The 26,792-nt window shown below is 41.9% G+C and overlaps 3 protein-coding genes across 3 annotated transcripts; 1 reads left to right on the top strand and 2 right to left on the bottom strand.

The window, feature by feature from the left end:
* The first annotated feature begins 1,999 nt into the window (after window positions 1-1,999).
* Window positions 2,000-16,223, top strand: LOC133111103 (aminopeptidase Ey-like). Its single transcript, XM_061221259.1, has 20 exons — window positions 2,000-2,622; window positions 4,128-4,270; window positions 6,005-6,141; window positions 6,425-6,551; window positions 6,641-6,795; window positions 6,891-7,004; window positions 7,534-7,677; window positions 8,152-8,217; window positions 8,626-8,691; window positions 9,573-9,745; window positions 11,270-11,346; window positions 11,471-11,604; window positions 12,012-12,067; window positions 12,155-12,302; window positions 12,968-13,059; window positions 13,156-13,266; window positions 13,665-13,832; window positions 14,187-14,327; window positions 15,358-15,439; window positions 16,050-16,223. The coding sequence occupies exons 1-20, from the start codon at window positions 2,000-2,002 to the stop codon at window positions 16,221-16,223; spliced, it is 2,931 nt and encodes a 976-aa protein (XP_061077243.1).
* Window positions 16,224-16,947: 724 nt separating this feature from the next.
* On the bottom strand, window positions 16,948-19,257 carry LOC133111102 (mesogenin-1-like). The gene is made up of 2 exons (XM_061221258.1): window positions 18,520-19,257; window positions 16,948-16,959 (listed from the first exon to the last, which is right to left on the bottom strand). The coding sequence occupies exons 1-2, from the start codon at window positions 19,255-19,257 to the stop codon at window positions 16,948-16,950; spliced, it is 750 nt and encodes a 249-aa protein (XP_061077242.1).
* A 5,615-nt stretch (window positions 19,258-24,872) lies between these two features.
* Window positions 24,873-26,191, bottom strand: mespbb (mesoderm posterior bb). The gene is made up of 2 exons (XM_061221257.1): window positions 25,442-26,191; window positions 24,873-24,932 (listed from the first exon to the last, which is right to left on the bottom strand). Exons 1-2 carry the CDS (start codon window positions 26,189-26,191, stop codon window positions 24,873-24,875), a joined length of 810 nt encoding a protein of 269 aa, XP_061077241.1.
* Window positions 26,192-26,792: the final 601 nt, after the last annotated feature.

The following is a 26,792-nucleotide window of genomic DNA, read 5'->3' as shown; positions in this document are numbered from 1 at the left end:
ATCTCGATGGTTCCAACTCCATTACCCACTGTTGAAAATAAACATGCTAAGTAAGTACTTTTATTAGCCTCTTTGGTGAAACCTACTGGTTTTATTCGTAAATGGCAACAGGGACAATTTTATCGATTGCTTTAATGTGCCGCAAGAAATGTAGCCTACAGCAGATTTTTAAAATCACATATGGTTAAAGGTACAATAAGTCATTTCTAAATGCCAAGAGAGAAATTGCAGCAACAAACCACAACACTGTTTATCCCTCCCCCTTCTCTGTGAACATGCTGACATTAAAACCCCCCACAATATTGGCTGTGGCAATTAGAACCAATTTTCAACCAATGAGCTTGAATCATTGTACAGTACAAACAGTATACAATACAATGTTTTGGTACAGAGTGTTGGTCCGTCAACTGTATATTTTGAAACCCGGATTTACTATAAACACAGGCAGAGGGTCAGTCAACATGTCACTGAGCCTTTTTCAATGATAAGAATGGATTTACAATGCTCTTGTAACAATGTTTTAACACAACACTTCACACTTACCTATCTTACCTTGTGCACTTTTACCACATGATTTTTTAAAATTTTATTACAAATCTTAAAATTGTGGAGTACAGAGGCAAATAAATGAATAATAGGTCTTTGTCCCAAACATTATGTTGGGCACTGTATGTGCAATATGTCCCCCCTCAGTTGTGTTTTTATTTACAATATACAATATAATAACTGGTTACAATGTTACTATCAGGGTGGGGTTTGAGCGGAGGACCAAGTGCGACTGAATAAAACCCCTCCTAGATTCCAGGGGCGGAGTACAGGGATAAGTGGGACAAAAAATGAGAATAACTCCCGTAACAGGGGGGAGAAACAAAAACAAACCCGAAGGCGATTCTTAATAGGGAAACAGAAAAGGAGCCCAAAATGGCTGAAGAAAATAAAACGACCCTTAGAAAACAGGGCGAGTGTACCGACAAGTAACTGTGCTGAATAACGAGCACAGAGAGTGCCCAATCAGGGGCAATGAAATAAAAAGAAATAAAAAAACAACCTTGCCAAAAACAGCGTAGGCTAAACAAAAACCATGAGGCGCAGCTCAGGAATAAACACAAACCAAAATACATTTACCGGGGACAACGTCCCTCTACCGCCGGCTCACACGAGCCCAAAAATAAAAAATGAAAATAAACCCTTAGGGAAGGCGTCGGTAAAACCACACCAAACGCCTTCCTACCTTTTAGAATAACTGTTTGTACGTTTGGTTAAGTGAACACACACCTGCACAGTACCTGACTCAAACCTCGAGTCTACCGTGTGCATTTACCGGCTTGGTGTTAGAGCGAACAGTAACACAAAAGCACTGAGGCTCATACAAAATGGCCTTAAATACTCTGCTGGGAGGTCATTCCCCTAATGCAAATGAGGAACAGGTGATAACAATGATCCTAGGCGCTCTAGCGGTCACCAAGGGAATAACCTCCCACCATGACAGTTACATCATTTTATTTATATATTGAATATGCATAGGTGATGGATAGTCACATAATCTCTCTGTTAATAAATGATAAGTACATGACTACTTGTCATTGTATTCTGTTTTGTGTTTATCCTTCAAGAGAAGGCAATTCAATTGAAATGACATGACCATAAGGATAGGTTGTCAATAACAAATAAACTTGCTTAATGGGCTGCCTGCCTATAGCTGGCTGTGTGCTCTGTGTTTATCGCCTCAAAACGTGACCTGATACTATGACCTGTGAGCTTGGGGAGACAGTTCATAGCCAGTAATAGAGAAATAATAAAATGTGTTTATACCATTTAAATGTCTGTTATCTGTGTCTATACAACCCTTCCAGATAGCAGTGAACACTGTCCTTCTGTCCCCCAGATTTATGTGTTAATAGATCAGCTATTAACTCTGGTGGGAGGAGAGCCGACACAGAGCTTAAATAAAAAGGCCCAAATTCAGCAGCTCGATCTTCTCACTCTTTAACTGTCAGAGATGGCCAAAGGCTTTTTCATCAGCAAGACTCTGGGGGTAGTAGGTATAGTGGTGGGAGCAGGAGCTGTGGCCACCATCATCGCCTTGTCGGTCGTCTACGCTGAAGAGAAGTCCAAGAACACTGTCGAGGGTGGGCCAGTGACCACCACGGTCAAGCCCTCTCCCACCGATCCAACTGCCCCAACCATCCCAAATACCCCTGCACCCCCTAATGATCCATGGAACAGGTATCGTCTGCCTGACTCCCTGGTACCTGAATCTTACAACGTGACCCTGTGGCCCCGACTGGAGCTAGATGGACAGGGCATGTACATATTTACAGGGAATTCCACCGTGATCTTCAAATGTTTGAAGGAAACGGACCTGATCCTCATTCACTCCAACAAGCTGAAGCTGACCCGGTTCAATGATGCCCAAGCCATGCTGCACACGGTGGACGGCTCCACTGCACCAACCATAAAGACCACCTGGCTGGAGGAGCCCACCCAGTACCTTGTGGTTCAGCTGGATGGAAAACTAACGGCGGGAAAGTCCTATGGTCTGTACACTGAATTCAGGGGAGAGCTGGCTGATGATCTAGCAGGTTTTTACAGGAGTGAATATTACGAGGATGGAGTCAAGAAGTAAGTGAACATATCTGAGTTGCTTCTGATGTTTTCTTGTGTGTGTTTAAAACTCACTGTTCAGATTTCCAAATATCAAGATTTTTCTGACAAGCTTCAACTACAAGGAACTTTATCTTCCCTCAGTATTGTACAGTAACTACAGCATATAAAGATATGTAGTCTGTAATTCTAGAAGTCAATAAAAAGCAGATTACATGGAGGTCACTAACCTCAACGTGATTGTAACTTATGGTGGGTAAGTAAAGTATACCGTTCCTTACCAAGGTACTCTCGTACGTACTCTCATGCCTGGACTATTGAAATCGCATTCTTGTTGGTCTCCCTAACACACACACACCAATCTCACTTCAGTGGCTACTTGCTACAGCTAACAACACATTTAAAACCTAAAGCCTACAGAACAGTGTAGAAACAGCTCCACCATACCTCCAAGCAATCCCCAAACCCTACACCCTGGCCAGATCCTGCTGTACCACCACCTCAAACTGACTGGCTCTTCTCCCAATCAAGATGCTCACCTATACTGGTGCCACTGGTGAACAAACTTTCTAAAATGATCAGGACAGCAGAATCATTGTCCAACACAGGCCGAAGACTTACCTCTGACTGCAACTCCATTGTCCTCCACTCCACACCATGTAGCAGTTTTTGTGCTTTTTGTGCCAACTTATGGAATGTATATGGTTTTGGGATTGCTATGGACATAGTCTTTGCATGTGGAGTTTGTACTTTGGATATTGGTTATCATAGTCAGCTTTCACTAGTACTTTTGTGATTTTGCACCTTTATTCGCTGCTCTGGAAATGTTGATAGCCAAGTCTGGTGCAGGTCTCATGATAATCATGTTAATGTACCAAGGTATGTTTCTCCTCTATTCTATGTCACTTTGGCCATGTAATGAAAAAAATTGGTTTTCAGGGTGGAATTATGTATGTTTATGTTTCAAAAACATGGTAAAAACATCCAGTAAGTGTATGCCCAAATACAGTGAAAACTACAAATGTACATATGCCCATCCATCCATCCATCCATCCATTATCTGAACCCGCTTATCCTGATCAGGGTCGCAGGGGGCTGGAGCCGATCCCAGCATTCATTGGGCGAAAGGCAGGAATACACCCTGGACAGGTCGCCAGTCCATCGCAGGGCACACGCACCATTCACTCACACACTCATGCCTACGGGCAATTTATACTCTCCAATCGGCCTAACCTGCATGTCTTTGGACTGTGGGAGGAAACCGGAGTACCCGGAGGAAACCCACGCAGACACTGGGAGAACATGCAAACTCCGCACAGAGAGGCCCCGGCCGAAGGGGATTCGAACCCAGGACCTCCTTGCTGTGAGGCGGCAGTGCTACCCACTGCACCATCCGTGCCGCCTGTACATATGCCAAATATCAATATTTGAATACATTGGTCCATTAATCCACCACTTTACCTGAAGTTAATACTGATTGATTTATGTGAACTGCTATCAAACTCACCACTTGTTTTCCCCAGAGTAGTTGCCACGAGTCAGATGCATCCCACGTACGCTCGGAAGACATTCCCGTGTTTCGACGAACCCGCGCTGAAAGCCATTTTCTACATCACTCTCATCCACCAGCCCGGCACCGTGGCTCTTTCTAACGGGAAGGACATTGGTGAGTGGTGCTCGCCATAAAGGAGCTGAGACTGATCTGGGATCAGTCTTATTAAACATGACCAACAAAGTCAGGGCCCTGAAAGAGCCACAACTGTTCAATAAAGGCATAGTAGGTTAAAGGCAGAATGTCTTGCCTTGCTTCACTCCTCTGTTTCACTCCTCAAATGTCTATGCCCCATTCTCAACCCTGCCTCTCCATTGCATATGACTGCGTGCCCTGGTAGCACCGAGCTGAGAAACCGCGGTCTGATGTGATTCGTAAAACATCAGCTTCAGTATTCGCTTTCCACATGGCTTGTGCTTGTATTTAGTTGGATAACTTTAGCTAGTGGTGATGCTAACCACTGCTGCTAGATACAGTAACACCAGCGGATTTCAGTCTGCTCGAGCTTGCCTACATGATTCTGTAACATAAGCATGCATACTCACAAATGCAGCAAATCATTGTCGCTTTTCTTTTTGTCAGAGATCTCAAGTCTTCTGAAAGTCCAGGGCCCTATTTCATATATGTCAGTTAGCCCGATGAGATGGTTGATGTTTTAAAGTCAGATCTTTCACGGAATCACTAACAAATACATATTTCCATAGCGTTCCCAAATGTCCTGTGAGGTTAACCACTTGTCCATTATGATTTGCAAGCCATTGGTAACAAATTTACAGTTTTATTCATAAGAAGACTTTGATTTACTTGGTTTCTCGATAATGCCACAATACTGAAACATTGAATTATAGTATTTTTCATCTTCCCAGTGTATGGGAAGTCATGAAAAATGATATCCTTCACTATTTTATTGAACTGGCATTATCAGAAGCATTATAGCCTAAATCGTTTCTTAGTCTTATTACGAATTTAATTTATCTGCAAATACTTGCCAGTTCTTCTCTCATTTTGTCTGCATTGGCTATGTTTGATTTGTGTGTGAACTACATACGGTTACATTAGGAGAATATGAAATACATTTCTTTGTATGAGCCCCGAAGTAAAAATAATTATTTTTATAATTATTTTTCATCTTGCGTGCCAAAGACAAGATTTTGGAATTTTGTGGGCTCCATCATAGCCTACTTTTGTTAATATTCACGTGGGCAGATCCCCGTCTCCCTTTGTCTATAAAGCAGAGCGGGTGTGTGCAGTTATCCAAGATGATCCAATTCTAGATTCACTAATCAAGTCGTAGTTCACGTTTAGGAAATCACGTTTAACGCATCACATTTAAGGCCGAATTAGATGCATCCAATTATCCGAGATTGCTGAAGCAATATGAAATAGGGCCCAGGAGTCTTTTGGATTTAGGCATGAGTTCCCTGCCCAGGGGAGGAAATTAGCTGTTAGAATCTTGTCATAGAATCAGTAGAATCATCATCTCTTGTACCCTCCTCTTCCTTCTCTTGGGTCATAGAGCATATGGGTTCAGTGTATTAGACACACACTTTTCAGATACAACACAGGAATAAAAAGAGGCCCAAGCAGTTTTAAAAATAACAAATGCCAAGCGGACAAGCAAGGTATTGAGCAGAAGTGAACACAGACCCAGGTTGCCAGTGTATCATAGTAATGACTGAGCATGTTTGCTTTATAATATTTTCAAGGTGAAAATCCTAAATAGTATGCATTTAAGAACAAGTTAAAAACAGACAGGCCAGTGCATTTGCCTATCACCCATCTCTGTTGTAAGTTTTTGTGAGCAGTTATCATAACATGTAACATTTCCTGCTCTCCCTTTTCCCATAGACACTGTAAACACCACCATTAATGGCACTGCAGTCACCCAGACCACATTTGAACCAACCAAGACAATGTCCACCTATCTGTTGGCTCTTATTGTCAGTGACTATCGTTCCATTGACTCAGCGGAAGACAAAGTTCTGGTATTTATTTTTTTATGTTCTGTAATGTATATATACACGGGAAAAAACACTGTAGACAAATGACTTATAGTCCCAAAATTTCCAATGACAAACATCAGTTGAATATATTTCAGCTTGAAAAGGTTATAGTTATATTTCAGCATGAAAAGGTTATAGTTAGTTGTACAGTTTGTTCATCTGTGAAGATGCCTCACACATTAGCTCATAAACTGATATTCCCACTGTCAGTTATTTTAGTGATGATTTCACCAGGTTAGTAAATTACTTGTTTTATTTGGTCCAGATTCGGATATGGGCTCGTAAAAAAGCCATTGCGGATGGGCATGGAGATTATGCACTGAATGTCACTGGACCAGTCTTGAAGTTCTTCGAAGGCTACTACAATGTCGACTACCCTTTGTCCAAATCAGGTAGGGCTTTCTTGTTTCTTCTACAACCATTAGGTCTAGGTTAGGTCTATTATCTCAAAAAATAATGAGGGCAAAAAAATCTGTCTCAGACCAGATTGCGCTGCCTGATTTTTATTTTGGTGCTATGGAGAACTGGGGACTGGTCACCTACAGAGAGACAAACCTTCTATATGATCCCATCATGTCCTCCAATGCAAACAAGGAGAGGACTGCCTCTATAATCGCACATGAACTGGCTCACATGGTAAGTTATCGACTGAGAGAGGGTATTATTCCATTATCTTTCACTGTTTTGTTGTACATGTATTTCACTGGCTGTGCTGTATATGCCCCTGTCAGTGGTTCGGGAACCTTGTGACGCTGAGGTGGTGGAACGAGGTCTGGCTGAATGAAGGATTTGCGTCCTATGTGGAATATTTGGGAACTGACTATGCAGAACCCACCTGGAATATTGTAAGTATTCAGAACCCACCTGGAGTATTGTAAGTATAGTCGCAGAATTTTGAGGTAGAGCAGGCACCTACCATTTTAGCCTACACCATGCTCCCACACAGAAGCAAATCCACATCTAGTTCACTGAAAAGTTGGAGTGGTCTCGTTAAAGTGTAAAGTGAAGGTGGCGAAACCAGTTATTCAATTACTTTCAATTACTTTCTGACATGGATACTTGACCATTTTTGCATTACTATAAATCAATGAAACAATAATTTAAAAATCTGCTTTGGGTTTACTTAAAGGTTCCCTTTGTCTAACAATTTGAAACCATATGCAATCAAGAAGGAGGGCAAATACTTTTTCACGGCAATGTAACGAAAAATGTTTACTCTTGTTGGTACAGTAATCCTGGTAATGATTGTGGTATTTCACAGCAAACAGTCATGGGCTATTGGAGTTCAGAGTCTAAAGCTTTTAGAGGTTAATGTGAAACTCATTCAGTGAGGAGAGAATGATTCCAGCGTGTGATTCTGCATGTCCTGCACAGAAAGACCTGATCGTCCTGAACGATGTTCACAGGGTGTTTGCCATCGATGCCCTAGCCTCCTCTCACCCTCTATCCTCTAAAGAGGATGAGATCTACAAGCCAGAACAAATCACTGAGCTGTTTGATGCCATCTCCTACAGTAAGGTATGGGACACTGCTGCCTCTTTAGTTTACTGCCAGTGTAGAAGAGAGATCTGGGATTACTCCTGTTAGCAGTGACTCCGAGTTGAGCTCAAATGTTGACTGAATTTGGTGTGTAGAGGAGTGCAGGAATTCCTCTGGTTCTCCAGGCCTCATTACACACACATAATTGACACTTAAATCTAAGTTTTATTTTTTTCTTTACAGTTAAATTGTGCCTAATTATGTGAAAAGTTAAATATCTGCATCATATGGTGCAATATGGTGATAACAGCAGAGTTGAAAACTTGTAATTCTTTCTTAATTCTTTTGTAATCCGAAGAAGTATTCTAGTATACATACCTTTTTCTGAAGTTTGAATATCTTTATACGCTAGCTATAATAGCGACAGTTATAATAACTCTATGTACTGTGTGGTGGAGAACCCTGAACAGGAAGTACTGTGAGAGTGAAGGATTGTGGGATTTCTCTCCACAGGGAGCGTCGGTTCTGAGGATGCTCTCGGAGTTCCTCACAGAGGAAGTCTTCGTCAGAGGACTTGGCGTGAGTCAGTGTGTGCAAACCCGGTGTGTTGTGCATGTATAGGCCTGTGTTCTTCCGTATGCTGTATGCTAAGTTGCAGTACTTTGTTGGTGGGTGTGCGTATGCATTGTCAAGTGTTTGTATGTTCCTAGCCAAGTGCTCTTATGTTGATGTATGTGTGTATACAGAACATAGAGAACATATACAGACATAAACTTGTTGCATTTGTTCAGAAAAATGCGTATAAGATGTTGGTTTCGATGTATTAACCATGGGTCATGAACAGTTTTGAGACAATTGATATTCATATTTCATGGGTGATGAAATGAACTGTTCTGAGACAACCACTCATATTCCATGGCGGAGAAATGAACTGTTTTGAGACAAACATTCACTCAAAGATGCTGTTTATGCTGTTCTTCTCTATAGACCTACCTGAAAGAATTTGCTTACAGCAACACTGTGGGAGCAGACCTCTGGGATCATCTTCAGAGAGTACGTGTGCTCAGCCTGTATTAAACATTGAGTGTAGATTGATGATGCCAATTATGGCAATTTTATCCATTTAAAATTGAAATCTGCAACACAGTAGAGAGCAAAAAGTGAAGGGGTCTGAATACTTAATGAAGCCACTGTACCCCCTTGAACCAGCAGCCAGCTCCAAGATTCCCAAGTCCATGTCCCTACCCCTATGGAAGGAAATTTTGTATGACCCTCCCTTTACTACTGACTGGCATGCGTTCAAACATATTACATTACATGACATTATGCGGGCATTACATTACCAACATAGATGTCGGAACAACTGTGCTGTTCCTCGCACAGCTGCAGTGTTAAATTTGACTGGTGTGACTGTGAATAGAAAGTGTATCATTGTTCTCATATTATCCACCGGGGGGTCCCGAGTTTGGGAATCTCTGATGCAAGGGATGTGCGAGTAATGCAAAGGACACAGTGTACCCCCCTATGTTTGTGTTTGGGGCGCAGCTGTTGTGCAGTGACCCAACACTGAGCCAGTCATATATAATAATATGGACCTTCTGCCCTCTAGTGGCAACTTCATATGAATTACCAGGGGGGCATTTCTTTGGTCTTGACTGTGGTGACACCAGTGCTTGTAGTGGGGAGAAAATGCCAGTACTCTGAGCAAAGCATATTGTATGGTGTGCCAGTCCATGCCCAGCCCACTTAAAGCAATGGGGAGAAGATATGGTTGGACAGGGCAGAAAAGACTACTGGGAGCTTAAATTAAATACCCCGTACGCAAGAAAAAGTCAAAGAGCGAAATGTGGAAATGCTGGTTCTGTGCTTTGTTGAGCTCCCACTTCAAGCACTGGGTGGCGCTGTTGATCGGCTATTGTGTTCTTTGTTGCTAGGCTGCGAATGAGACCAACACGCCCCTGCCTGAGACTGTGCCTGAGATCATGAACCGCTGGGTTCTGCAAATGGGCTTCCCTGTGGTCACGATCAACACTGCAACCGGAGCTCTATCCCAGCAGCACTTCCTCCTGGACCCCAACTCTACTGTGGACCGGCCGTCTGAGTACTTGTACGTCTAGGCCCTGTCAATCTTAGTGCGGTACACAGGCTGCTGATGTGCAGATCCAAAATCAATCAGAAATTGTTTGAGTGCATAATGGTAACTGAAATAATTGTGTTCTGCAAATTGTAATGGCCATTTTCTGCTGATTACTTCTTTTCTGGAAATTGGGTCACACTTTACAATAACCTTACATGAACTGCCATTCACTAATGTTGTTAACAGGAATGAATACAAATACATTAGGCATGTAATTAACTTTATTGTTATTGTATTAGTTAACTACTAAACAATGTATTAGTTACACAAATATTTATACAAAACATTAGCAAACCACAGGATAAACCTATAATTAGTTGACAATTCATTGTTATTTTCATTACAATATCAATTGGCAATAACTAATGTAGTTGTTAATATGAATTAATGATGTATGAATACATTAACAAAGCTGTAAACATTAACTTTAACTTCTCAGTAGTTAGTCATCAAATACATAAGTAAATACTAATTAATGTAACACTATTTTGAAGTGTTATCGAAACTTCTTACTTATATGTTGATGCAACCTGATTGGCAAAACAATCATTTGAATTTCATGACCTTGGAATTATACGATTATATCTGTTTTCTGAGTAGTTTTGTGATATTGAGCTTCAGAGCTTTCACATCCTAACACAGCAATACTGAAATGCAGGGCAGTTCTTCACAGATGAAGATGACAGACACCCTAAAAGTACTGTGATTGCACAATATCAAAATCCCATCAAATTTCCCTATAAACAACATATACAGTACAGTGCAGAAGTCTTAGGCACCCTAGACTTTATTATGTATATATTTTTTTGTGTGTGTGTTAGTATAAAATAACACAGAATTTTACAGAGACATTTGTGTATTTAATTTTAAAAAGTTGCATATTTCTGTAAGCAGTTTTACATAAAAACTTGATCAAGGCTGTCTGAGATCGGAAGCAAGGAGCCAACCATTACATTACATTATTGGCATTTGGCAGATGCTCTTATCCAGAGCAATGTACAGTTGGTTAGACTAAGCAGGAGACAATCCTCCCCTGGAGCAATGCAGGGTTAAGGGCCTTGCTCAAGGGCCAACGGCTGTGTGGATCTTATTGTGGCTACACCGGGATTAGAACCACCGTCCTTGCGTGTCCCAGTCATTTACCTTAACCACTACGTGACAGGCCGCCCAACCAAAGTCTGCAGAAGAACTGTGGCAAGTTCTCCAACATGCTTGGAACAACCGCCCTGCTGATTGTCTTATAGAACTGCAGGACAGCATTTGCTATTTCAGAGAAGTGATGCAGTTTTAGCGCTGAAGGGTGGTCACAAAAAATATTGATAAAATATTGACTGTATGTTATACAGAATGTTATACAGGTGCTTAAGACTTTTGCACAGTACTGTATATATGATACACTTTTTTGTCAAAATGTCTTATAATTCTATGGTCTCAATTTTGTACATCTATCTGCACTGGAGATGATGTAGTAACTGTAGCTATTTTTGGCCCCAGTTATAAGTGGTATGTACCCATCAGATGGATGAAATCAGGACTCGTCCAAGACCAATATTGGCTGATGACAGATATAGGTATGAGAACAAAACTGAAATCATTTGAAACCACATTCTTCACACTTTTGAGTTTGTGTATATGAGTCAGTAGAGCCAGTAATTATTATTTTATAGCTTCTGAATTTGATTAATGTTCCTACAGATACTAACACAGACATGGCAGTGACTGGAGCTGATTGGGTTCTAGCCAACCTCAACGTCACAGGGTACTACAGGGTTAACTACGACCAAACAAACTGGGACCGCCTCCTCGGTCAGCTGAACAGTGACCACCAGGTAAACCTGTGTAAGGGTGTGCTTCATTTCAGTATAACCAGGTAAACCTGCATACATTATAGTAAGTGTGTGCTTCATCATTTCAGTATAACCAGGCAAACCTGTGCAAGAGTGTGCTTCATTATTTCAGTATAACCAGGTACACCCATATGAGTGTGGGTGCCATGTCATCAATGAGTTGATGAGGCAGGGCAAATCACAATGAAATAAAGATTTGCACACTGCCATTACATTTCCATAATTTTTTCATAATTGCTTTAGAGCTCAAATTCTTAATGTTCACAGTTCAATTATACAATGTACACAGCCTTTCAGCGATTGATGTTTTCATATTTCTGCACATGCACATAAATTAAGCTTTTTCCTCTGCTGTAGTTCATATTTTTCACCACTCTCCATTTGTGCAGGCCATTCCAGCCATCAACAGAGCCCAGCTTGTTGATGATGCTTTCAATCTTGCAAGGTGAGAGAGTTATCTGACCCGCGATACTTTTCTCTTCAAGATTTGATCTGAAATGATGCAAATCATGTTTTTTATTCCCTTTTAAAGGGCAGAAATGGTCGACACAACATTAGCTCTGAGTACAACTACGTACCTTTCCAACGAAAGGGACTACATGCCATGGGAGTCAGCCTTGGACAACCTTGAATACTTTAGCCTCATGTTTGACCGCACCGAGGTCTATGGACCAATGCAGGTTCGGCTACATTAATAATAATAATAATAATGAGTTATTTAGCTGTTTTATCCAAAGCAACTTACAGTCTATTAGACTAAACAGGGGACAATCATCCCTGGAGTGATATGGGGGTTATGGGCCTTTCTCAAGGGCCCAACAGCTGTGCGGATGTTATCATGGGTATACCAAGGCTTGAACCACCAAACGTCCGGGGCCCAGTATTGTACCTTAGGCACCAGGCTACAGGCTGCCCCTGTAAAGGGGAAACCCGGGGGCCAACCAGAAGCTTCATGAGCCCCAAAATAACCCAGCTGCCATGAGCTATCAATCCCTCATGATTTTGAACCAGTTATAATGTTTTGCCGTAGCTATTGAAAGCGCTTTCATTCGTTAATCGACAGAATGAGATGGCACCAACTCTTTTGGGGTTGTGACATCTTTAGACTTTAACAAATTGAATATTCTGATTGAGAGTCATTTTTTAATGGGTAACAGTAAGTTAATTCACAGGTATGGCTGTTATAAAGGGTTGTTATAACTGGGTATACGGTGCTGAGCAAAAGTGCAATTTGAAAAACTAGAAAAGAGCACTAGTACGCATTTGTATGCAATCGGTCACTGCTAAGCATTTGCTACTACGCTAATAATAAATCAAAATGACAGCTGCTTAAATTTCTTTCCAGGCTTACCTCAGGAGTAAAGTCAGACCTCTTTTTGACCACTTTAAGCAAATTACTTCCAACTGGACCGATGTACCTGAGGGGCATACTGACCAGTAAGTATTCAGAGTGTGAGCACATCCGTGATGTTCAGCTGATGGCTTCTTGGTGAATTTAAATATGAACCAGTCCCCTGTCTCCCCACTCCCCAGGTACAACCAAGTCAATGCCATCAGGATGGCTTGTAGCACTGGGGTGGCCGGATGTGAGGATTTGACCAGAGGATGGTTCAGAGAGTGGATGCAGGACCCCAACAATAATACGTGAGTTTACGCACTTCCAGTCTGTATCTTGAACAGGGAACACTCCAGTGAACCTGGGTGCAAGCCAGCGGGTATTATATGCCTTTACTTACCCCTGTAGAACTAGTGGCAGTTGGAGGTGAGCTGCATCACTGAAGATGACAGGTAATAGTGGTGTAGAACTGGAAGAATGAGTGTAAACGTAACAAGGAAACTCTGGCCATCAAAACCCCTGGAAAGATCAAGCTAAAATTGTTCTGCCAATGCTGATAGTCTAGCCGGCTAATTCCATAGCCGGGTCTTCAACCTGCATCTTGGCTACAAGCTAGTACAGGAACTTCCTTTCTCTAAAACATTCCGCGCAACAACACCCAATGCAGCGGTTCAAATGACGGCGAAGCCGGCTCCGTGTGTTTCAGGATCAATCCCAATCTGAGGACCACGGTGTACTGCAGCGCCATCGCTGCTGGGGGCGTGGCGGAATGGGACTTTGGCTGGGAGATGTTCCGGAACGCCACCATGGCCTCCGAGGCGGAGAAGCTGAGGTCCGCTTTGGCCTGCACTAAAGAGCCCTGGCTGCTCAACAGGTCAGTATGGCCCAGAACCTCCTTTATTGGGCTAGAACCTCCCTTGTTGGGTCAGAACCTCCTTCAGTGGGCCAGAACCTCCCTTGTTGGGTCAGAACCTCCTTCACTGGGCTAGAACCTCCCTAGTTGGGCCAGGAGCTCCCCTAGGCACTAAAAGGAACAGCCTACTGTGTTAAGGTGTTCTCACCTTCTCTGCAGCTGAATCCAAGAAAAGTAACCCCATATTACTTTTTATGCTCTAGGCTCACCCAGTGTTGTCAAGTGACAGAACGTGGGGTGTTCACACTCCTGATTTTTTCAGTTAGGTTTCTTTTTAAATGCTTTCCCACTAAATAAAACTTTTGTTAAATCTAGATACCTGGAGTACACCCTGGACCCAACTAAAATTAGGAAGCAGGATGCCACCTCTACCATTGTGTATATCGCCGACAATGTGGTGGGCCAATCTCTTGCCTGGGACTTTGTCAGAGCGAAATGGGAGTACATATTCACACAGTGAGTTGTCCACAGCTCTGCACCTCATAACCTTCCTTAGGGAAATGGAATATACTAAGTATACTGTAAATACAGTATAAATACAGTATGTGGACTTGAAATGAAATGGCAATATCTGAGAGGGTAAGACAATGAGAATTCTGGGATGATGCAAATTTCTGTATATACAGTGAGCTCCATAATTATAAAGACATATTTTTTCTTGATTTGGCTCTGTACTCAAAATTTTTGATTTATAATCAAACTAGTACCTAAAAGAGCCTGCAGAGAAAAAAGTTCCAAGTATATTCCAAGTATGGCTGCCACAGGTACTGGCTCACTTGCCTTCAGTGATGATGAAACTGCTGAACTGAATTAATTCTGAAGTGAATATTACAGAAGCAACTTACCTGCCAGTTCAAGAAAATGCCTCATTGGACAGTGCTTGATCCTACAGCAAGACACTGATCCCAAATATACTGCGAAAGCAAGGCAGGAGTTTTTCAAATCCCAAAAATGGAAAATTAAAGCGGGCCAAGCCATTCACCTCATCTGAACCCTGTTGAGCTTGTGTTTCATAGCCAAAAAGCAATAAAGCAACCATATAAACCATAAGGCAAATAGCCCCTAAAAAAGCAAGAGCTGAAGATGTACAGGCCTGGCAGAGCATCACCAGCAAAGATATTCAGCACCAGGTTATGTCTATGGGTCAGACTTCAAGCAGTCAGTGTATGAAAGGATTTGCAACTAAGCAACACCTGACTACTTTCATTCACATAACATTAATATATGCCAAACATTATGGTGCCCTGAATTGTGCTCTCATTTCTGTGGTGCAACCAAAGTGTAACCAAAAATAACCTGTGAATAAAAAAATTAAAAAAGTGAATACATAAAAGCTGATAATGTGCACTTTAACTGCATGTGAATTGTTTAAGTGTGGAGTACTGAGCCAAATCAAGAAAAATGAATTTTATGTTTATTATGGAACTTGCTGTATGTGCTCTGCCCTCCCAAATATTCTCTAATATTTTGCTTTTGCATCTTGTAGGTATGGAGCCAGTACTTTCTCATTTGCGCAACTTATAAGTGGGGTGACTAAACGGTTTTCAACAGAATTTGAGCTGGAACAGGTACAGTAAATATATCATCATCATGTGGTATTTTGGATAGATGCAACAGTTCGGAAACATGCAGATGATTGATACACGGCACTGTTTCCTACAGGCACTTGTCCAAAAAAGTGTCAGAGAGAGTAAAACTGATAACGTCACACGTACTATAATATGCACACGCAGCAGCCAGATAGTGATCACTTCACACTTCTCTGAAAACAGGAGTCATTGCAATAATTTAGCAGGCAGGCCTATCCAGGGCAAATTACAATGTAGATGAAACCTCACTGTGTTCACCTGATTTGAGCAATTTTGCCAGACCTGGCTACCTAATTCTGACTGGCGAGTATGGAGGCAGCATCAATAAAGCATTAGTACTTTCAGGTTAACTGTGCTAACCGAGAACCAAATTACACATTCTGAATACATACAGATTAAGTAGTCTGGCCTCTTTGGTCAGAAATGCCTTTTTAGATCGGTTATAAAGATGTGCCATTTGATGTTGTCACAGAGACAGTTGTAATTCCTTGTCCTGAATATGTACACATAGTTGTGTTGTGTTTTATGAAACTTGTTTGAAGATCCTATTATGTATTTCTATATTTGGTTATTTCCTGTGACATCACAGCTGGAACAGTTCAAGGCGGACAATGCCGAGGGTGGGTTTGGGACAGGCACACTGGCCCTGGAGCAGTCTATCGAGAGAACTAAAGCCAACATCAAATGGTTAGCGGCTAATCAGAAGCAAGTGAAGGAGTGGTTTGAAAATGAATCAAAACCAAAGGAAAACTTCAGAGAATGAGTGACTCCAAATGTATTTTTTAAAACAATATTTCTGGTATAATTTAAATTTTGATGGCTTGTTGTTTCTCATTTTTATTCATTTCCCTCAAATCATTTACAAAATATTTCACAGTGCACTGTCTTGACTTCGACTATCAGAATGAATATTACTAATATCCGGTTCCCAAAAAATCTTATTTTATACATTTTCATTTTACATTTCAGCAATTTCTTCTATCATTAAAAATAAATATTATTCCGATTACTAAATGAATTGCTTTTTAGGAACTGGGAAATTATTGTTTGTTCCGTAGTTGGGGTCACTACATTCCAGATTCAGTCAATTCAGGAAATTAATTGTTCAGTTGAACTGAAATCAAATTTATTTTCAATTGAACTGAAAAATCATCAGCATACTATGTATGTATGTATTCAGTTCATGTATGGACTGAATTAAAATGCAATTTATCTCATATCTAGGCCATTACAATTTTAAACCCTATATTCACCCAATATACCAATTACTGAAGACAAAACAGGGGAGGTGGGAAAGTCTGAAAATAAATGTGTAAACTTACACATATTCAGAGAAGACTACTTGTCTGTTGTGTTTGGAAATGTAGCACTCTGCTGACTGCAAGAGCTTCTGGACAGGAGCGCACAGGTGTGTGGATTAGTGTGTGTGTGTGTGTGGCACGGGGTGTGAGCTGGAAATGCTTTCCCATGATAAGTGTGAGACTCGGTCACTCCTGTGTCTGAGGAACAGGGTCATCAGACAGCTGGGGTGCTGGCACCTCCAGCGCAGATACCGTCACGGCTTAGCAGCTGCCTGCTCCCAGGCAGGAGGAGGGCTCAGCGCTGTGCGTCCGCTTTCCTGCCTGCAGTGCTTTTCTTTAGCTTCGGAAAGGGTACAATCGCCAAGGGTTTGATTCTACAACACTTTGGTTATGCCCTCAGCTTCTTGACCATCAGACAACTGTGTGCCCTTGTGCTTAAAGGATGCTATTTCTCAATAGGCCAGTTTCACGGACACAGATTAAGACTAGTCCTTGACTAAATTGTATTATATTTTGAATGGAGATTCTCCATGCAGAACTCAATTTAGTTCAGGACTTGACTTAATCTGTTTGTATAACGTGTCTCAAAATTCTATTTTCATATTTTTGTGGGTATTTTAGATGGATATTACTATGTTCTATAATAAGAGTATTATATTATTATTGTATTAATTTGTGTTTCCCCCAGGCCCATTCTTGGTTTGTGTGTATAGAGAGGTTCCTTATCTAATGAGACCTCTTGCTGAGCGAGTGGTCTCCTTTGTTTACTCAGGCCCGAATCAAAGAGAACTGGAAGTGTCAGTTATCTTTATAGCCCGCCCACCTGGTGTTTATCTCCCAGGGGGGACTTCCTCTGTATCCATCAGAGTTCATGTGATACTCCCAATTAGCACTTCCCTCTGTCAACGAGAGTTTTTGCACACAAGTTAAAATGAATTCATAATGCAGCCTGTTCCTTGTATATGTATCAAAATAGATGGAGAAATTATTTTAATTCACATTAAGTGTTGAGTGTGCTAACAAAATGTGAATTGTAAAAAAGATACTCTTCAATAAGCAATGACTAATGATGGTGCTTGACAGACTTGGCAAACTCTTTTGTTCCTATTTTTAACCAAGTTAACATGCAAGGATTTTAAATGCAACAGTAATTATATGACACTTGACAAAACACAAGATGTAATATGTTTATAAAAATGAGTTTTTATTCTCCATATAAATAATAAACAGTTATATATATGCACATATCTCTATTTACAAGTACAAATTTGCTAATAAATACATAAATAATTTACAATTTTGCATCAAGTTTTCCAGAGTTCCAGGAGTCCTGTGGACATGTCCAGATTTGTGGTTTTCAAAAATAATTAAATGCTGAAAGTTTGAATAAGTCTCTTGATGTTCATGGTCATCAGTTCCCATATAGAGTGTGAGAAAGCTCCGGAATCCAGAAGCACTCTGATGAAACATCGGTGAAGCTTAAGTCGTCCACGGGATTCTACAAAGAAAAACAGGAGAGAGAAATGGTAAGTTCTTTGTAAGTTCAACATAATTATTTTACAAATGTACATAATGACTGGAGCCCAATCTCAAACAATATCGGAAATAAGGGTTAGAAATATATGTCCAAGCAACACTTGAATCGGTAAATAATTTTTTGATTAATAATTTATGAAAGGTAGTACATTTCAGTGAAACCACATCATTTAAACATAAATGTATGTGCACCCTGGTGGAATGTGTGCAGCATAAACCTACCTGGTAGGAAAACAGAGGGCTGAGATGGTCGCTGGAGTGGGTGAAGCCGGGCTGAAATGCAGGCAGAGATTCGGCCGTCGTGGGCTGGAAGGAGCACTGTGGGACCTCCTGTGCAACAGGCAGGGTCGGGGAGAAGGCCGCTGGGGCTCCCTGTGTCCGGTCCTCCTCCAGCTGGGCGGACAGGTGTCCGATGTAGCGGATGGCCAGGCGCAGGGTCTCGATTTTGGTGAGGGTCTGGCCGGCGGGGGCCACGGACGTGGGGAGGTAGTTGCGGAGGTGGCTCACAGCCTTGGCCAGGTCCCTCATCCTCAGCTTCTCCCTCTCGCTGGCGCTCTGTCGCTTCTTCCCCGGGTGTCTGGAGCGGGACTTCCTCCCTCCAGCCTGGGCTGGACTCTGGTGAACCGGCGCCTTCGCTGTCGCCGCGGGGACAGGGTGGGGTAGGGGCGAGCGGTCCGCAGCTCCCCGAGGGAGGGTCGGGGGGGAGAAGCAGCCGGAGTCGACGGACGAGGCCGGGGAGACGCTTCCGCAGGCGCTGTAGTAGCCAAGGTCCGAATTCTGGCAGACTCCGTTGTAGGCAGGGTCCGAGAAGCTACAGGCGCTGTTGTAGGCAGTTTCCGAGACACTGCAGGCGCTGTAGTAGCCAGGGTCCGAGGTCGGGCTAACTTGGCCCAGCAGCGCCTCGCAGCCCCACTGTGGCTGGTCTGCGGCGAGCAGGAGCTGAGAGAGAACGTCATCCATGGTGAGATGCAGTGAGTCAGGCAGGCTTCTGGAAGGTTCTGTGTGCGCTGGGTGGCTGTGGTGAACACTGAAGAAGGCCTGCTCTGCTCCCTCCATTTATCCTGGGTGGAGAGGTGCGACTTGGCACCTCGCAGTCCGACTTCAAAGCTCCGGAGGAGAGCTCACGCCGGACCCCAGGGGGTCTCTGGGAACTCCCTGAGCCCTGAACTCAGACTCCAGGTGTCGGTCAGGAGAGAAAAAAAGTGGGACAAGACAGATTCCATACTCTCAGATTGAACAGGACAGTTTATGAATGATAGTGGCAGTTCCGTTACAAAAGATAAGCATTCCAGTCTAAAACATTATTTTGCCTTTCGAGACCTAAATTATTTCCCACTAGGCATGCTTTCATATTTAAGCCTGCATGTGAAGTGGGTCAGTATTTATCTTTCATTTATGATGGTACAGGAAAGGTTTTATTTAAAAATCGAACAGGCAATTTTCTTCATTCTCCTTCTTACGTTTCCTTTCTGGGATCAGTTGTCTATTCCCAAAATCATTCCCAGCTGCTTCATTTCCCATTCCAACTACTCGAGACATTCCCGTGGGAGAGGTTCTTGAGATGATCAATATTTTTCCAACATAGACCCCATGAACCTCGTCCCGTGTTGCTTGTGTTCGGGAGTCCCCGGAATCGCACCCCTGCACCTGAAGTGTGCCAGCTGGAACGTGTGAAGCCTTCTCACCTCTGCAGTGTTTGGATAAGGGGCCCTGGCCCTGGGTGCTGGCTTGAGAACCAGAGAGGCCTGAGATCTGGAGAGTCCCCAGTGAGTGTAGGTGTGGCTCTCATGTTACACATTTCACCGGCTAGTATTAATGCCGATAATGAATAAAAATCTAAATGCGAATGAAAAGGAAACTGAAGCCACTGTATATTTTTGGTTTATTGTAAAGATGGCCTGTTCCATCAGTGAGGTAAACGAGAACATCACGGCCAAGCAAAAACAAGCCAAAACAGCTTCACATATGCATGCATTTCAATTTGTGTTATTCTTTTTTCCGACCCTGCCTATTTAAAATTCATAGGAGCCAAGTTCAGTTGGAGCTTTAATTATTCAAGGTTTGCAGTATTCTTCATTTTTCTGATTAGTTGATATGAAATATCTATTCTTTTTAATAGAAGCACTTTTTCATTGCAAAGTAATTTTTTGCCCAAAAAACACTGATTTTCCATTGGTAAAATTAATCTGACAGGATACATTTTAAACAGGAGACTAATTAGCTCATTAAACAAATTAATTACCTAATTAGCAGGTATGTTTCAATCACTAATTATACTTCATGAATAGTTAATAACTTACTGGACTTATTATGTACTACACATCTTTTGCTAATATTGTATTCTACTTTTACTTCATAATACAAAATGTCCACAGTAAAATGTTCAGTGTTAAATGAACTTACAGTGGATATACAGATATGGTTTCTTATTGGACTTAAACTCTGTTAAAGCTCAATGAACACTAGACATTTGAATGTGTGCATTATGAAAGGACTCACTTGATCAATATTTATTCCTGTCTGCTATACATACCTTAAAATTAAATATCAATACATTGACGTAAGCATGTATAAGCTTGGAACAATCCATTCCTATACCATGGGAAATTATGTTTTAACATCATGCACCGTGTCCTACTCAAAGCTCTCTGACCAGTACTCACTGGCAAATATCATGAGAAACGGAATTATTTTGTGTTATTTAGGTTTCTGTGAGGTCAGATGACATATCCCCCTTTCCCAGCGCTAGGGTTGTGATGCTGCGATGCTGTGGAACAGGCTCATGGGTGACGTTCCCACGGAAAAGGGTGTGATATTTTACCCCTGCTTGCAGCGGAGGTGTAATCATGGGACCTTAGCCTACCCATGAGCCCCAGCCATGACACACTGACCTGAGACCGACACTTCTGTGTCTCTGGGCTGCACCAAGGTCCTGCTCTTCATCGCTAGTTTACTCGCTCTTTGTGCACACAGACATGCGTGTGCATAGCATGCACGTTCAGACACACAGGTAAGCTGTATAGAACGAGCCATTACGACCAAGGAAGTTGCTTGGTCCTCACGACGGCACAGGGCATCAGCCAAACCGAAGTTTAATTTGGAAATGGTGTCAGTGAGACACACTGCTGCCATTTTGCTGTTTGTGAGGTTCTTTGGTTGGTCTGAGAATTTAGGTTTGGAAGTTACTCTGTCATGGTTTCATTCATTAGCTTCTGCTAATTGACTTGTTTGATGATGACTGATGACTAATAACATTTTTTTTAAATTAATTTCCCTTTTATTTTTGGAGGCCTCAAGCGACAGTTTTGTTGGCTGTGTCTTTACAAACAAGTTTACAAACAAGATAGATACAGACCAGCCTATGTGTGAAAAATGCAATTCATCGGATTTTTGAGTGGTTTTGTTCTGCGGAATCACTGCAGATTTAAAATGATGGATGGCCCTGAACAGCAGAAAAGCTTTTGGGTGATGTCTTTGTTTTTAAACTGGGACGCACCACAGGGTGATTTTGGCTGGATTGGTAAATTTTGAGATGTGAGATATTATGATATTGATATGAATATGATATTTAGCTTAAACTACAACTATAACTTCAGTGGTTTTATAAAATTAGTTCCTGTACAAAAAGTTTGTTTCCCAACTTACATGTAGATACAGTGAGGGAATTACAGAAGGGTTTATATATATATATATATATATATATATATATATATATATATATATATATATTGTAACTTCTACTTCATGTGGTATTTTGAGTGGAAAAATAGCTAAATGATAAATTTGCCACCATATACAGTGCATCATGTTTTTTAATAATTCATCAATAAAACTAAAATAAAAAATCCCCAGGTATTCAGTCATTCATCACATTGAAAGAGAAAAATGAGCTCTGACTTAATCTACTGAGTCAAAGAAGTGTTTTAACTAATATGAGGATTTGTGGATTTTTAATAGATGAGATAATTTGCGCATGTTCCTTAAAAAAAGGTGTTGATTTTGACCGGAGGAAATATTAATTTCCCCTTATTCACCCGTGGTACCTCACCATGCATACACGCTTGAATCTATCTTTTTTGTGAATGGTACAGACCAACTTTGAGCAGAGCGAAGTTCACAGCGTTTCATCTGCCGTGAACCTGTCATGCGACTAGCTCGTTTCCTCTCTGAAATGTTAAACTGACTGGAATGTTCTTCACACCAACGTGAGATTTTTCTCTGTATATTCAACACTTCATTGGACTCGCTTGGGTAAGAAAGTTGGCCGGGCTTGCACCTTTGTGTCACTACTTAGTGGAGAGAAAAGGTATCATTTGGGCTTAAGTGTTCTTAACTTATGTTTGCGTCTCGGTGATCAAAGGTTCATTAACACATCACCGTGACCTCCATTAGTGCGGTAATCTTCTTTAGGTAAAACATTTATTTCTCATGGGCGTCTCGAATTCCCCCCACCCCCAGATATTTGGCAGCACATTTTCATTGAGTGAGGCACGTTAGCTTTCTGCAACAACAGCAACTTCCAGACAATACCTAAACATACATGTGCCTACTTACCTAGGACATCCCCATACGCATCACAGGGTTAATACGAGCTCTGATTGATTGATTTAATTTTATTAGTCATGTTTTATGAGAACTTTACTTTCCCTCTTGTTGCCTACACATAATTAGCATGCGCATGTGTGATCATAACATTAACGAAATCAAAAAAAAGGAAACCATAAACGTTCCTGAAATCACGACTGATTCGTGGCATGTTTGTCTGCATGTTTTAAATGCACGCATGCATATGCAGAACGTGCTCCATTTTTGTCTGCTAAAAAAGGATGATCTGCAATTGGAATAAAGGGCCGGTTGAAGTAAAAAGATTTCAATTTCGACGTGTCTTTAATAGGTTTACTAATAAATAGTTGCTACCGATACTACACTATAGTCCCCCGCCAGATGGCCAGGCGTGAAAGAGTAGTCTTTGTGCACCCGAAGTTCACCAGCGAAACGGTGACGTTATCTCTGTGTGGGCTCGATAAAACGCTACTGTTGTAGCTGGAGGTCTGTTCAGGACGAGTAAGCTCCTTGATCCATCCCAGTAGCAGGGAATTAAAGACGGGTAAATACAATGGCGGTAGCCTAATAACAGGAACCTAGGCCAACGAGATCTGTCTCTTGATAGACTAAATGTTTCAATTTAGTCGGGAAGCATTCGTATGCAAAGGCATGCTGAATGGGAGGAATACTAATGCATTTAATAAATAGAAAAAAAGCTAAAATGTATGGATTAATTAACCTAAAGATTATAAACATTCTCACCTGACAATGTTTCAATTAACTTAAATTTCAGCTGAGAAAGACCTAATTTTTATGTTAATAAATAGGCCTATCGTAGAAATGTAGATTTATCCAATGAAGAATTAGAGCGTATTTGATTTATTTTTCTTCTCATTTATTTGTTGAATTTTGAATTGGCTAGCCAATTCTTCATTTTTAAAGAATGACGTCAGTAATTATAATGATTGCCTTTTGACCTCGCTGTGTAATTGTTTATATTATGATTGGCCACTCTAGCAATTACTGTAATCGTTTTAAAACGTGTGTTTTTACCTGCTCAGGACAACAGGTGAAAGCGAACGTATCTGTCTGTGCATTGTCCCCATCAAAAAAAAAAATCACGATAGCCTATTGTAATTTTAAAAATAAATAAAGTTACGTATGAACATGTATAATTTACTATTTATCACCATGACTCTAAGTTTGGACCTTTCATCTGTCAATTAGTAAGTAGACGCTAAATTTACTATCAGACGGAGGATACGTCTAATTAAAATGCAAATTGATTATGCCTTGTTGTGACCGACGGAGGGTGCTGTTTTTACTTAACTGATGTAACAGAAACATGGATGTAACAGAAATCATCAGATTGCTCAACTTTTCTGTTTCTTTGTGGCGACAAAAACCGACATGGATTGCGTTCGCATCTTGTTTATTTGTCTTCTGCAGGCTTCCTGCATTTTGAGCATTCCATTTTCCAATTTCAAGTAATTGCTTAATATTGTCCATTTTTTTGTTTGTGAATTTTGTAATCTAATCTTCTTGTTGGCTCCGATGATACAAACTGTCGGCCTATTTGTTCGTTTTGTAAATCATGCCACTGCCGACACGACTGCAATATTTTTGCCAATTTTTTAGTTAGTAATATTAATTAATAATAATTACAACATTGACCATTAAAAAAAAGTAAGCTGAAAATGTTTTGCCTGTATTAGTGCTATTAAAACAGACTGTCCCTTGAAATAAGTGTCTTTGATGAACCGTGTATCTTTATAAAAATAAGATTCCCGAAATTAAAAACAAAATAATCCACTTTTTAAAAAGACATGTTTTATTATAAATAGTACACATACATGTTTGAGTATTTACATCATTCACATGAGCATAAAAATATATATTATTTTGAGTATAAATAAATTAGTTGGGACCAAAAAGTAGGCATTTTGGCTGTATTTAAATACTGTACATAATAGACGTGAGAGTACGAGAAGATAAAGCAGAGGAGGGTCTTTTCATGGTGAGGAATATTCTCAAACCCAGAACTCCTGTGGGACGATCTGAGAGGAGAGGGAATGGTCTCTGGTGTACATCTGTAAGGGGGAGAAAGAGAGGGAAGACTTTTAGTGCACTGTCCTTAAAGGGTTTACGCACTGGCCTACAGTACACATGCACACTTCACAGTCTGGTTCCAACATCTGAGATTTGATGGTACATTCTTGCTAGCATAATTGGTGATAGCTTCAATAATAATAATTATGAAATAAAAAAAATCCTCTGTGCATTGATCAGAAAAACGATTTTTAAACTTGTAAATGTTTTAATTTAATAATGGAAGTGTAGGTAAAGAAACAAATCAAGAAAGCCATTGCGTCTGATCTCAACTTGCTATGGCCAATGAACAGGACAACAGGACCTCAATGGCAATAAGTCCAGAACTGTTTTTGTGTTATCCTTGAAATTCTATTCACATGCAAGTCTTTTTGATACATGTGCTTTTAATTTAGTCAAATAAACGAAACAAACTAGACTAAATGAATCTCTCGCTAGCAGTAACTGTTGCTCATTGCTAAAGGAAAGGTGAAGAGACGTCACCGCGTACCTGATAGGACTGTGTCTCTGCGCACGGAGGTGACTGCAGCAGCGAGTCCAGGCTGGAGTTCAGGAGCTCGTCTCGGAGGGACACCTCGAGCGTGGCGGTGAACCGGCCGTGCTGCTGCCCTCCGGGGTTCTGCGACGGGCACGGGGGCCCCGGGGCGCACCGATACGCTCCTGCGCCCTGTCCCTGCCCCGCCTCGGGGTGTCCCCAAAATCCCGGCGTGGAACCGTGCTGGCAGTACCCCGTGGGCTCCCCCAGCCTCCCCCCGGCCTGAGGCTCGTTCCCCTGGGAGAGGCCCTGTTCGCTGTGCCCGAGCTGGGCGGACAGGTGTCCGATGTAGCGGATGGCCAGGCGCAGGGTCTCGATTTTGGTCAGTGTCTGTCCGGCGGGGGCCACGGAGGGGGGCAGGAAGGTGCGGAGGTGGTGCAGGGCCTTGGTCAGGTCCCTCATCCTCAGCTTCTCCTTCTCGCTGGCGCTCTGCCGCTGCTTGCTGGGGTTCTTCGACTTCCGACCCCTCCTCTTGGGGTAAGAGGCTCCCTCCTCGCCCGAGGATGGGGACACCGAGGCCTGGGGGCCCCCCGAGTGGGTAGTCCGAGGGCCCTGTCCGGGGACCCAGGTTTGAGGGGACGAGGGCAGGCTGAGGTCCGGGGAAGGGGCGTCGGGAGACGACAGACTGCAGAACTCGGAGTCGGAGCTGTTGCCGTTCCAGAGGTAGTGAGCCCCGTAGCTGAGAAAGGGAGCGGATACGTCCATGCTGTCTGCGGGAGAGTCTGGGGAGGTGTGTGCCTGCTCCGGGTACGGGCCTGTGTTTTTATCCAGAATGCGGAGGTGCGAAGTGACACCTCTGCAGGCTCTCCCAGGCCTTGTTTTGGGTAGGGAGGGGGGTGTGGTGAGGGGGTAGAGGGGCAGGGGGGGCGCGCTTGTGCTGCGGTCCTCTGTCCCACTGCCTGGGAAAGTGGCCGTCCCGAAAAACAGAGGTGTGAATTTTTACCCCTGTGCAAAAACGACAAACACATTTCTGTTTCTGCATTATTCTGTTTCTGCAGTAATCTGTTCCACAGAAGTCTCCCATTCACAGATTGGATATTTGTTATAGCATATTTACTGGTGAATGAGTCTCAACTTAAATGTGTGCAGTGGTTTGGCACATAATTTAACCATGTTTAAAACAGAAATAAAATACAACACCGTCAAAAATACACCAATTTGCAGCTTTTGTCGGTGCGAATTTCACATTACTGTGAAATCTCAGTTGATCTTTGCAGAGGTATTTATCATTTTAATGTACAAGACAATATTTATGAGTTAAATAGGGATAATATTTTCTGTGTACTTTCTTGAGTAGTAATTTGAC

Source organism: Conger conger, chromosome 15, assembly GCF_963514075.1.
Source record: "Conger conger chromosome 15, fConCon1.1, whole genome shotgun sequence".
In the NCBI taxonomy this organism is placed as follows: Eukaryota; Metazoa; Chordata; class Actinopteri; order Anguilliformes; family Congridae; genus Conger; species Conger conger.
The sequence above is the reverse complement of the archived record's forward strand: the minus strand, read 5'-3'. Positions and strand labels throughout refer to the sequence as shown.